The sequence below is a fragment of the Eptatretus burgeri genome, chromosome 18, assembly GCF_056783735.1.
Source record: "Eptatretus burgeri isolate ZD-2024b chromosome 18, Ebu_testis_v1, whole genome shotgun sequence".
NCBI lineage: Eukaryota > Metazoa > Chordata > Myxini > Myxiniformes > Myxinidae > Eptatretus > Eptatretus burgeri.
The window spans coordinates 39,145,468-39,159,490 of record NC_140978.1 but is presented as its reverse complement, the minus strand read 5'-3'; the positions used below and the strand labels follow the sequence as shown (position 1 = coordinate 39,159,490).

General features: G+C 40.1%; 1 protein-coding gene across 6 annotated transcripts in view; it reads left to right on the top strand.

Moving 5' to 3' along the window:
• Positions 1-14,023, top strand: part of HIRA (histone cell cycle regulator) — a 264,562-nt gene that overhangs the window by 208,165 nt on the left and 42,374 nt on the right. For 5 of the 6 annotated variants that reach the window (XM_085864316.1, XM_085864313.1, XM_085864311.1 and 2 more), the window contains 2 exons: positions 1,858-1,963; positions 2,085-2,207. In XM_085864316.1, coding sequence (XP_085720442.1) covers positions 1,858-1,963; positions 2,085-2,207 — 229 coding nt within the window. The remainder of the gene's footprint in view (positions 1-1,857; positions 1,964-2,084; positions 2,208-14,023) is intronic. The other variant, XM_085864312.1, reaches the window with a different exon arrangement.

The following is a 14,023-nucleotide window of genomic DNA, read 5'->3' as shown; positions in this document are numbered from 1 at the left end:
ACTCACCATGTGGATTTCTAGGTATTTTGAAGATTGGCAAATAACCCTGTACCACGTCGTGTAATTATTGACGATTCACGGTCCGGTAAGGGACCCGTACTTGTCGGAGTTTTCCGAAAGGTACGATCTCTGTTCTGGGTGTTGTGTGGAGTCGACTCTGCAGCTCCATCTCGCGGTCATGCTCGTCGCCGATACCCAGCCCGCAACAGTATAACAGTGAAGATGGAAACAAAGTAATGTCTGAAATCTATTTTCTACCTATCATACGATAAATACTGCCTGGAGATAAACACCATCCAGAGATGAAGTCTGATACGGACATAAACACCAGAGAGAGAATTAGAGAGAGAGGAGAGAGAGAGAGAGAGAGAGAGAGAGAGAGAGAGAGAGAGAGAGAGAGAGAGAGAGAGAGAGAGAGAGAGAGAGAGAGAGATGATAGGTGTGGGAGGAGGGTGCTGCACTGTATTATAAGGGGTTAGACCAAGTGTGTGCGTGCGTGCGTGCGTGTGCGTGCTTGTTTGTTTTAGTGCTTTGCCAATATCGGCAATTTTTCGTTGATCAGCAGATTGGAGTCATTGCGATTACTGACTACAGTACGGACTGTATATAACCCAAAAACCTTGAGTAGCTTTCACCCTTGTTTTGGGGGAATTTCAATCAACAAATTAAAAAAACACCATTGCATTATTGATGTTTCAAGGAGATATGCATAAACATTATTCTTTATAAACAGCTGCCAATCGGCGTGTCGGGTGGAAAAAATTTGGCTCGGTAACTTCGAAAACACGTCAGTCCGGCAAACGGCTCGGAAATCAGGTGTTATCAAATATATTTTGCTTTGAAACTCATAAAGAGAAACCATTTAACCTTTCTAAAGTGCACCTGAGTCATATAAATTAACCAATTGCTTTAGAAACAATCAAAAGGAAAAGGAAAACGTGATCACTCGTATGCTGCTGGGATTAAAAGTTAAAACCACCACCACCCATCATCATTATGAGATACAGGATGAAACTTTGCCACCATGGCGCCTGTAACCAGGCATGCACACCAGCCACAGAGAGTTTCTTTCCAAATCCAAATCTACCCACATGTACCTCTACCTTGTAGCAACTGCCAACGACATCCCAAATGGTACACGAAGTTTCCCACTATCGACTCTTGGGTGCTCAGCAAGTGGCTTAAGCACTCAAGCAAGCACTCCAATTAAATGGTTGATTAGGAACGGCTGGTTTGGCAAGCAATAGTAAGCTGATTGATAACGGCAAAAAACTAAACATTTCCGGTTTCTTAACATTTTCAGATTTCACTCCAGATTTTGAGTTTTGTCCACGTGATCCGATTTTCAAAACCCAAATTGTATTTCAATAATTTCGTTTATTATATTTCGATTATATCAGGATAAGATGAGAGTTGATCGTGGAAAATTGCATCATATAATGCATGAAATCACTCCAAGCTCCTAATTTGAAAACAATAGCACTTAAAAAGTGATGGAAACAGCAATTTGGAGGTATGTAGATCAGGCATTTGATGATATCACTGAGGAAAGTAGGAGGTGGGGGAGTGGGGACAAATATTTTGAGCACTTTATCATTAATAAACCATTGCGGCCTGTTCCAACTCGAGGCATTGTTGAGCAGGCCGAACAAAATGGCAAATTAAGTGCCCAGCGAGGTAACCCAGGATGCACCTTAAGACCCCATCGAGAGTGAGGTGTCCGAGGATGCTCCTGAAAGGAATATAATTCAATAAGGTATTGTAATCTTTTCACAATGGATATTGCAGAGAATGTTTCTATATTAATAAAGTATTATATTGTTTTGCAGTGTTGCCTTTCATCTCTTCTTTCATTAGGAAGTGAAGTATCTGTGACTCGGATTGTGGTCACCAATCAGGGAATGCCCCTGGTGACGCTGAACAGTGGCCGGAGCTACAGTTACAGCAATTCCCTGGCAGCCTGGTGAATCTTTTAGCCATATTTTGCTAAGTTGTCTGAGTTGCGCAACGTTTTCTGCATTACAATACAAATTTCACTTAAAAGCAAAGGTGTAAATTCATGCTATAACATGCTGGGTGTGCAGGATGCAGGTCTGTGACCCCCAGAACCCTTTGACATTGGTGTCCGATCTCCAAAGCAACCTGCCCACCCAGCATGCTCTACACTGTTCGGGGCCTCTAGCAAGCTTACAATCTCAGGGTGGGAGGTGAGAATCTCTTGTTTTGGCTGAATAATATCGGGGATTTATTGTTGTCTTATGCTCCCAATATTTACCTCCGCCATCGATGGAGGTTATGTTTTCTCCCCTGTTTGTCCGTCTGTCTGTTTGTGTGTCTGTGAGGAGGATATCTCAAAAAGTTATGGATGGATTCAGATGAACCCAGGCAAAAGTCGTATAAAATTCCTTTCCTGAAGTAATTCTCTGCACACTACTGTAGTTGGACCTGTTACCAAATCTAGTTTATGAGAGTGCAACTCGTACTGTAGTTCTAACTCGAATTTTTGCCTGGTAAACTTGGTCCACAGATTGGGTGTATGACAAGCATGAATTGATTATATTTTGGTGAAGATCCAGATCTGGATGCCAGAATTTTAGAAAGTGATTCTTCACAATTGAGAGATAGGGCCAAAAACGATAAATAGTATGACATTTCAAAAAGTTGTGAATTATTTTCTGAAGAACCTTGGTGGATGAGTTGGGTTGGTTGACAACAAGCCGATTAGATTTTGGTTCAGGTCCGGATGCAGACATATCAGTGGGATACAAAACGTAAACTGTTTAACTTGGTGGCGTTGTGCACTCCACTGAGTGCTGTTCTAGTTAGTCTCGCCCCAAAGGGGATGCGAGACTACTGCAATGCCCCCTGTCTGTCTCCATGTCTATATATTTTCGCTTTTAAAATGTTTTCTCTCTGCAACCGCTCGCCCGATCCCATTTAAACGTCGGAGGGACTCCCCATGGAGGATATTTTATTGATAACTCTGACATCATAGATCGCATGGCATAGCAGACATTGGATTAAAGGATAAAAATTGGATGTTTTTTCTTCGAAACTGCTCAAACAAAATTTTTTTTGTAAATCTCACCCGTGTCCAAAGGAAGCGGTGCAGTTTAGCATTTCCTTCTCATGATGCTTGGCAGCTAGAGGTCCCTCTTGTGTCAATTCAACATCTGCACTGCTTAAAAAAATTGACGGATAGACAGGTGAACATTGTAAACATTCCAAATTGAAACTTGGTGTATGTCATCAACTCTATTTGATTTAAAGAAGCATAAGCAGGTCCGCCAGCAACCCCCTTCTGGTAAAACTACCAAAATCACGGATCACTGCTCACCTTCACTCTTTCATTCCTCCTTTTTCCCACCTTTGGAATATACTCCCTCACTCTCTTCAATCCCATTCTTCCCTCCAGGCTTTCAAAACAGCTGTTCACCACCACCTCTTATCTCCCCCCATCCAAACCTCGATCTTTTCTACCCCTGTTAATCCACCCCAACCCCACCTCCTTCAAATTCCCTGCTTTCCTTCCTGAAAGTCCCTGTGGTGTCCATCTTGTATACCCCATGTTCCCCACCCCATCCTTCTCCCTTCCACAGATCTCCTAATGTCTCTGTTCCCCACTGTTTTGTCCTTCCCTCTTGCCCATTTTGTCTCCTGCCCCCCTTGTTGTGCGTTGTCAGCTCTCATATGAGCCTCGACAATGTATACAAAAAATAAAAAATAGAGCAGAAAGACATCAACATGTGCACTGATTAGCTGCCAGTCATATCAACACCAACGGTCACATTTACTGTCAAACTTCATTTATTTGATGTACGACCCAATGTGAGTGTGTAATTAAATTTACTAGCAAAGCAACGGTACCCGCCCTACGGGCGGGGCTTTAATTGGGTGTGGGGCTTCAATCGGGAGGCCCAGGGGTCCCAGGATTACGCACCCAAAATCGTTACGTTTGGATCAGCCGTTCTTGCGGAAAGTGGAGAAAACGTTAGGCTGGAGATCAAACCAGAAATGGCTGCAATGTGACGTCAGAAGAAGATGAAGTAAAGAAGATTATTCCGTCATGTTTCTTCAAAGCGTTATACCAATTGTACACTTTTTCTTTAGGAAAATAAATAAATGAATTATTTCGTTATTCATATACATATTCTTGAGCTTAGAACTTCAGGATACACAACATTATTAATGAAAGTTCCTTTTCTCTCTCTGAAGTTCTTGGCGAAGATACTAATATTGTCACTTCTGCCAACGTGACTCGTGGCGACATAGAGCTGTCCATGACTGAAGAAGTCGGTCTTCAGGTAGATGTCGACCTTTTCCAATGTCTGACCTTGAGCCTTGTTGCCGGTCATTGCAAAGCAGAGGCGGACAGGGAATTGTTTTCGCTGCATCTGGAAAGTGAACAGGTTTTCGGGTGGAATAATGGGAATCCTCAGTTTAAATTCTGTAGCTTCTTTCCAGCATGTGGCCCAGTATCTCGTGTCGCATCAGTGATGCGGCATCAAGTTGTCCATGATATATCGACTACCATTACAATGGCCATTTTTGGGGTCAAAATTTCGCAGCAACATGATCGGAGCTCCCCTCTTGAGGCAGAGCTTGTGATGAGGCATTCCTGAAGCGCATATCGAGTTAAGGAATTCCACTGGATACTGGTGTGTGTTCTCTACGTCCATTATCTTGTCGCTGCTCCAGTGGACAGATTCCGTCCCTGGGAATGGTCGCAGTACGATATCATTCACCTCTTCAACCGCTTCATTTGTAGGACAGAGGATGGTTTGGCAACAAAGCCAGTTCCTGTCAGCATGCAAGCTGCTCAAGTTGCTGAATATAACGTCAATGAGGCTCTTGACGTTTTCTCCTTGGCTCAGGTAGTTCTCTTGGACTTCAACTTTGAACTCGCTGATTTCTGCATTGACGGCGAGCCTTCCCTCTCCGATTTCAAAAAGTTCCTTGGAAAATTCTTCATCTTCACTTCCTGCGTTATGCACCCGCATCTCCTTGGATCAGGTAGTTCTTTTTGACTTCAACTTTGAACTCGCTGATTTCTGCATTGACGGGGAACCTTCCCTCTCCGATTTGTAAAAGTTCCTTGGAAAATTCTTCATCTTCACTTCCTGCATTATGCACCCGCATGTTCTTTGCCAATCGATGCACATGGGCTTGTCTCCAGAGGGGGGACTGCTTCAGAGTGGCAGCAACCATGTCAGCGTGGCCTCCTCTTCAGATGACAGGCAGGATCTGTCTCCAGTCTCCTGATTCCTCCAAAAGGCTGATCTGTCTCATGGATATCACGGAATGTTCGGTCCAAAGCTTCGATAATATGCCAGTCACACATGGAGACCTCGTCAATGACCAATAGATGACATTGCTTGATCAACTGTCTTGTACTGTCGCGCTTGGTGATGTTGCACACTGAGTCCTCCTTGATTGATAGTGGCACTTTGCAGCGAGAGTGAAGCGTGTGACCATTTGGGTGAAGGGTTGCTGCAATTCTAATCATAGCTGTGGCTAACGCAACTTTCTTCTCAGAGCGAATTTGAGCCAGCAGTATGCAGATGAGAGGTTTTCCCAGTACCTGCTGGAGCATCCAAACTGAACAACTGACCCCTCTCTTTCCACACCAAGTCGATGACTGCTTCAGAGAACATTTGCTGCTCCTCATTCAGCTTTGGCTGATTTTCAGTGACGTACGCTTCCAGTTCTTGCACATTGTAGTTTGTCTCTTCTTCGATGATTCTCACCTGCTCAAGTTGCTCCCCAAGGGCCCTGTTCGGTTTAGGAAGCTGGAAGTCCTTCTCCAGATCGAGCCCATGCTGCCAACCAATCATTTGGATCTGCAGGAGGGTGGTATGCACTGCAGCTTCTGTTGGCTCCAGCAGGTTGTGCTTGTGAAGGATATCTTTCATCAGTATCCCCTTGTGGCGGTTCCAGAAATCCAACGGATTCGTAGGCTGCACAAAGATCAGGATGTGTGAAAAAACCTCATGCAGTGTGGAGCCAAATCTGATGGAGGCAGCTTCTTCAATTGATCGGTCGATTTCAGCGTCATCATCCAGGAGCCCCCCTGGCAAGGCAGGCAGCTGATAGGTGGGATACTCAACCCCATTGTACATTCGCAGATCTCTGAAGGAAGTTGGTGCGGCCATCACGTGAAGCAACATCTGCTGATAGAAGAGCTCGCTCTACCTCGCACTCAGATTTATGACTGGAATCCTTCAAATCATGTCTGAGCATGCCTGGTTGGCATCATCACCACTGTGGTCCAGTTTCAACACATGAGCCCGCTTTTTCCAGGTGTTCTGCACCCATCTAAAGTGCTTGAATACATCAGGGTATCTGATCTTCACATCAGTATTCTGGTTCAGCTTGAAGAACTCTGTGAGATTTGTTTTTGGTGGACCATTGTTGACGATGTCGTGTAGATCATGTGGTTGGAACAGGATGAGTTGCTCATCTTCCAAGTGAATTGGGAGCTTCTGCACGAGAGGCTTCATTTGCTGGGTGGGGAAGTCATACAGGCGCAAGTAAGCTTCAGATTCACCGATGTATCTCGCATCCACAAAACACTATTTCGTCATTGTATGAAATCTGTTTCTTCTCCATTGGCCAGCTTTATGATAACGCAGTCGCTGCCCTTGGTCAAATATTTGTAGATATACTTGACACTGGACACTGAGTTAAGAACCTCGACGTTTATGTGGGTGTTGTATTTCAAGGACAGCAGCGGATTGAAGGGCACAATCCATTCGTTGTTGACCTCGATATCCTGTCCTCGCACCTTCTTCTTGTGTGTCTGGCCACCTTGTGCTGGAGAACGGCGCCGATAGACTGGGTACGTAGAGTCCGTTACCATGGTATACTATACACAGTGTTTTGGGAAGTCCTTGTCACAATTCCATGCTTCCCTATATCGAGACATGCAAGGTGAACTCTGGTTTAGAGCACCACACAGACTGTGGATATTGTTGCGTGTGATTATCTCATGTAGTTTTGGGTTGATATTCGGATCAGGAATCTCGGCTGACACGATTCTATCAATGTCCTTGGGTTCTCGTGGCTTGTCTTCCTCAGCAAGTATCAGCAGGATGTGGCAGTGTGGCAATCCACGCTTCTGACTCTCCTTCATGCCAAAGTAGGCCACCACTTTGCCCATCATTCCACTCTTAAGATCCGCTATGAGAGATTTAAGCTTGATATGGAAGACGCGTGCAGTAAGATCAGGCCGGTCACAGGGCTGCTCACCTGGGAACAGTGAGTTCGTAATCTCTGGCCACTGTGGGTTGCAAGTAAATGTCACGAAGATATCAGGTTCACCAAGGGATCGGACGATGGCCATAGCATCTTGAAAGGCTTCAGCGTATCACCGAGGAGAGCCATAGATTGATGGTGGAAGGATGATCTTTGTTCCAACCTGCATCTCTTCTTGGTTATCTATAGCATCCATCAGGCCTTGGTACTTCTCTGCACGGATCATCTTCTGATTGTTCCTTACCCACCGGAGTCGTGAAGCTTCAGCCTTGGCATATTGATTGTATGTGTACTGCTGAGGAAGTCGTCGACACCTCATGACTTGATTGAAATGTTCATCTCTGATCTGAAGGCGGAACCTTGCGAACACATTTGGCGATATAGTTCCTTGTCCTTTTGCATGGGGTATGTCGATCTTTAATCCTTCTTCACCATGGGGGAACATCAGCACATCTTGAAGAGGATCGTAGCTGCGGTGCTGCTCCGTGATGGATTGCAGTCTTCCTTTGTGTTTATGGAGGATGACGTTCAAATGGTCGACATGCTCGCCAGGTATGATGACTGACACCTCACTTGCCTGCGGGAGCATCAAACATGCTCACATGAAGGGCGTTTTCTTGCATCCAGTACCATGGTGATGTTGTCTGCTTCCATCAACTCAAGGGCCCACTTCAGAGACTGGATGTAGGGATTGTTCTGACGCAGCCAGTCTTGGAGAGTCTTCAGGATGTCAATATTACCGTTGAGCTCTTTATTAAATCACAGTCAGTTTTTCAGTTCGTCACTGTCGTGGAACCATATTTGAGCGAACGTCAGATGCGATTGATAATTTTCTGGCTGAAGTGGCCCAATGCGATGGCAGACTTTACCTTGAAGCTTCACCATGGGGCTGAATCCTGGCATGAAGTGCTCATTGATGCCAACTGATGCCATGGCCAAGGTATTTTTGAAGTAGCGTATCTTCTCAATAAACTCCTTTTGGCTGAACAGGACTTGAAAATCTTCAGGGAAGGTATCGAGGAGATTGATTGCAACTTTGCCAGACACAGTAAAATCCAGGTCGTTTGTCTTTCCAGCAGTAGGCCTTGCAGAAGGGGCACTTTCGCCCTGTATCGTACAGACTTGGCAGCTTGTGATCTTGCTGCTTTTCTGGGTAGTCGGCTTCTTTGAAGTGTTTGACACCAAACAAAGCTCCAATCCTCTTTTTAGTTAGTCGCTTGAAGCTGGACTTTCTTCGAGCTCTGGTGTGCGGCTGTCACGCTATTGTTCACCAGCTCTGTATTCAGCGGACTGCCTGCGATTCTGGTGTGCAGCTGTGTTGCGAGTAGATGATAAATGGGGCTTCTGGGACACCCATTCAAATGAATGGGGGGGGGGGGGGGAAGGGAAAAACTTTCTGACTCAAGCCCCAAAAGCACAAAATAGGAGACTGATTTTCTCCCCACCTATCCCCTTCCCTCCCATACAAGCAAATGTAAAATTGAGACTATGAAAGATTGAGACTTACTGATAAAAGCACTTCTTCCCCCCAACATAATCACAGTCCTTTTATATTTTCCTTCCACTTGAAGAGCGAACCAACGAATATTTGCCCATGTTCTACTTTAGGGAATAACTTAATATTCTTACAACATTCATTTCCATCGAGTATATTCACAAAGAATAACTTGGAACTTGGTTCTTGTTTTAAGTGTCTTTGTTGAGCAGAAATGAAATGATAAACTTCTCTTTATGCTCTTATTTGACCACCTCCTGAGCAATATCATTTTGAGATTGTAGTAAATTGTTTTTACATTGTTCAATTGATAACCATCAAAGTTTTCAGTCCATTCAAGGATATTTAATTTTTTATTTACATCCTCCAACTTATTTCTAATTAAATTTATTCGCTTATTTGTTTTATCTACTTTTACCCTGGTTATTTCTTCAATAAGACTTATTTTATATTTCTCACATTCTTTGTTTCCCATTTAAATACCAAGGCTGATTACATCTCCACTCATTCGTTTGGTTATTGCTTGGTTCTATCATTTGTAAATCAGCAAAAAGATTGTGGTAGCCTGTTAAAATTCCCAACCCAATATCTTAACACTTATACTGATAACCATAAGGGAGACTATTGATTCCATTCTCTCAAATATATATTTTATCATCAAAAGCTCCAAATGCTTTTTCATTTATCTCTTCTGGATATAATTGATGTTTATAACTTCTTATTGTATTCATTTTTCTGTACTCTTCCTTCTTTAAGGTTAAACAGTTGTAATAATGTTTAAAGTTTATTGTTTCCTTGATTATATTTTTCTTTATTCCCTTTAGCTTCTTATCACACCTTTCAATGTTATTATTATCAATATATGTAAAATCATAAGACTGATCTCAATCCTATAAATTCACTTATGACCCAATTTATCTTTAAACAAGTTATCTTTATGACCCAATTACCACCCAATTTATCTTTAAACTTACCAATAACCTTTTTATTCTTTGATGAAAACAACACATCACCTGACTTATAATTCCTTGTATCATATATTTCAATATTATCAATCATATCCTCATATACATCACTTGTCTTAATTTCTAATATAAAACTATCTGTATCCATATATAACAATGACACATTATCCTTATACTTTGATTTTAAATTATTATAGAAATAGTCATACATTAACGACTTTGACCAGTCAAGAATTAATGTTCCTATATAAATAGGTTTATCCATTTCAATACTCTTTTTTTTTTTTCAAATGAATAGCACAAAAGTTCTCTGAAAATACGTCCGCTCGCTCAAAACTTGGTCTATCAATTAACTTTGAAGCCTGCTTCCAAGATGTAGCAAGTCTTATGTTTTGTCGATTCCTAACATTTTCCATAGTCTTTCCAAATACAGCATTATTCATTAATTTATAAAAGTTCTTCTCAAAATGTGTTTTTGCTTCTGTTCTCCTTTTTGTATTAAAATCAATATACTTTTCTAACCAATGACTTTGTTTAAATTTCAAAATCCTATGAATTTTCCTCACTCAACCCAGCAGATAAATATTGTCTCAAGTTCCTTTGATGCAAAACAAAATTTTCTTTATAATTTAATGTCGTAAGTAGTTTTTCTGGAGATTTACCTTTTATATTAAATGACTGTTGGTAATCACTTAACCATTCTTTTCTTGGACTTTCCTTATCAGGGGCATAAGGTGAGGTCTTTATGTTTGTGATGATGTTATTCTGGATATTTTAAATCAACCTCAAAATAATATCCAACTTCAGCTTCATCCAATTATTTTTGAGAGGAGACAACAATGTCTTGTAAACTTTTTCATAATGTTTTTCTTTAACCCATTTAAGTTTTCCATAAGGTAAAGATTGAGACATAGCCCACCCATCCAACAAATTGTTAGCATCATAATACATCAGGTAAGAGTTGTCCTCATTCTTATTATAATCAGGAAGATATTTGTTATTTGCTTTCGCATATCTCTTGGAACATACTTGAGATATTCCTCCTCTTTTAGCCTTTTCTATCATTAAAAGCATATCTATATCACTGATTAATTCCAAATTCTGTTTTGTCATTTTTACCATAGCACTCCAAGCCAAACCCAGGGCTGTGTCATAGTGAGCGGGGTCTAATCCATCAGAATTTTTATTATGACAGACTGTTCTAAAAGTTTCAAACATATCAGCCAATAACAATACATCAGTGTAAAGATACAAATCATGATATTCTCCAAGATTCTTTATATTAAACTTCTCCCAAATCGTTTTCGCTTGTGTATAATCTCTATCAGAAATATGAGTTTTATTCAACTTGCGATAGAAACTTTCCCTTGAAGGAAGTTGTGTTTCTTTAAACTTCTCAAATTAATCCATATAGGCATAAGGATATATTCCCTTTGGTGATAAGAGATCAATCTCTTCTTGATTTGAGAAATGTGATTGAAGATTTGGTAAGTTTTTAATATTTGATGCTAAGTTGGATAATGGACTTGCCATAAACTTGTATGTATCAAGAAATCTGATCTGGGTAATGGGGGATGCATGAATTGTTTTTGTGAACGAGATGTATTTTAATCTGTGTTATGAATGGCAGAAATATCTCCAGATGTCTTTGAAAGTTCATTTATAAATAGATGTGCGTCATAGTGAGCATTGTTGTGAAGGAAGACAGGAATAAAGTTTGGGGGCTTGTAATTAAGATTACAACGGGAATGAGCTGGTCCTCTATATTTTCCAGTAAGATGACAATGATCCCAAACTTTGACCTCTCCCTCAATTTTCTCCTCACAAATATGACAGATACTGTTCTTTCTAAATTCCTCTTTCTCTCCATTTGTTAATGACATTGGTTTGTAGGTTTTAACCATTATTTATCTTAGTCTTGTACAGTCTTTTTCCAATCGTCTTACAAACTCCTCTGAGGAATCTTCTTCTCTATAAAGTTCTAACTTGTTGGATTCATCACCAACAGATTATTTGATATAATAACAGAAACCACAAGGAGTATGTTTTTGATGTTTATTTGTGTATGATTTATTTGGATTTGGAGAAACAGTATTGATCTTTTCAAGGATACTTTCAAAATCAGTATATATCACAAATGGGTGTTTTATAGATTTGTTAAAATCTTTGAATGATATGTTTGAACCTGCTTTTGGTAAATTGATTACGGTTGATTTACGATTACTACAATATTTCGAATGTTGATTTAATCGTTCTTTTGTATGAAAGGACTTGAGACATCTCTTACAAGGATACATTTTACATTTTCTCTTACATAGTTGTGATTTGGTTAATGTTGATAAATTTTTGATGAAAGCATAATGTGATTTTTCCTTTGAAGTGAAGTAGAGAAGGTCAATGTGTGTTTCATAATTTTATAGTTGTTTGAAATTTTTAATATCTGAACTTTGTTTGAATCCGTTAATCCATATACATTAACAGATAGATTATTCATTTTCTCAAATTTAGGAATATCTTTCGATGACAATGGAAAGTTTAAATCTTTAACATTTAATGTATTCTCGTATTTCTTGTAATGTTCAACCCTTTCAAGTTTTCATTGTGGAGGGATATAAGTGAGTAAGCACAGACCATAGAAAACATTAATTATCTTTGTTTTGAATATTAACAACCGCTTTCTTAAGTTTTATCTCTTTTGCTAAATCAATATAAGAATACGCTTGAAGAGGATCTTATTTTCATATGTGTATATCTAAAAAGATTATTTTTGTAATAGCAAATCCACTACAGTATTATCAACATCTTGTTCTTGTCTCTGGAGTTCATCGTAAACATCACATCTTACAAAATCTTGAAATGATGAGATAAGGTGAGGGTTTGTCCTCATATCGGGAGTAGTTTCATCACCTTCTCTTACCATATTCAATTTTACTCCCATATAAAACAAAAGTTTTCATTTCACTTCATGTGTTTTTAATTATAGTTTCAATACTTCGTTTAACCATATCAACAGCTTCAATGATTGAAGGTGGTCCAGGGTCTTGAAAGCGAAACAATCTTATTACCTTCGCATTCTGCGAAAGGTTATGTTTTGGTCGGCGTGTATTTATTTATTTATTTATTTATTTGTAATCTTGTGATTCGTATAACTCAAAAAGTATTAAACCGAATTGCATGAAATTTGGTGGGATGATTGGTTATTAGCCAGGAAGCATTCGATTAGATTTTGGGATCATTCGGGTCAAAGGTCAAGGTCAAGGTCACGAAAAGGTCAAAATCGTCTTTTTACGATAACACGGTCAATTTTTATTCAATTTGCATGCAACTAACGCCAAAATGTTCATAATTCAACGCCTCATCTTGTGATATGCAATATGACACAATGACGCCCATACTCTTGTTACCGGTTAGGGGTCAAAGGTCAGGAGGGTCACGACCTTGAAAAATATGCGGTTTTTGTCATAACGCGGTCAATTCTTGTCCGCTTTACATGAACCCAGCACCAAAATGTTCAGAATTTAATGCCCAATCTTGTGACACAATGACGTCATAACACATGTCACCGGTTGGGGTAAAATGTCGGGGGGGGGGGTCACGCCCTTGAAAAATATGCCGTTTTCGGCATAACTCAGTCAATTCTTATTCGATTTGCATGAAACCAGCATCAAACGAGATTACCTTCTCTTGTTGAAACGTTGTATTCACCGAGCTTGCGAGTGAAGACTCGCCAAAACGACGTGAGTTGATTGTTGTTTAGTCCGTAGCCCCCGAAAGTCGGGGGGGGGGGTTCATGACATTATAGATATGTGGTTTGTGTCATAAGACCATTCATATGAAACCAGTTCCCCACACTCATACCAAGAACAAAAAAAGTAGTGGCAGCGAAGGTGTGCACTCTATGAGTGCCCGTTCTAGTTTTTATATGTACTTTAAATACCCCATCAGTGTTTTCAATGGAGAATTTAGTGGCACCTTCTCTTTCTTCATTGTTCTTGTGCTTGCATGATTGAAGGTGTTTATTATAATATTTTTAAAAGAATATCATTATCACATCTATCACAATGTTTTGTTTCTTGGTCAAGTGGAGATATTTGTCTGAAAAGATTGAATGTGTGTTTGTTGGTTTGAAGGTGTTTTTTTTTTATAACATTTATATTCATGATTACAAACATCACAGTATGTTGTAGTCACCATATTTATAGAACAAAACTTTGCTTAAAATAAAATTTTCTTGATGAAAATTCTGTTTAATTTATAGGTCAATCTGTGCTTAAAACCATTTTATCCTCCAACTTTTTTCACTGAATAA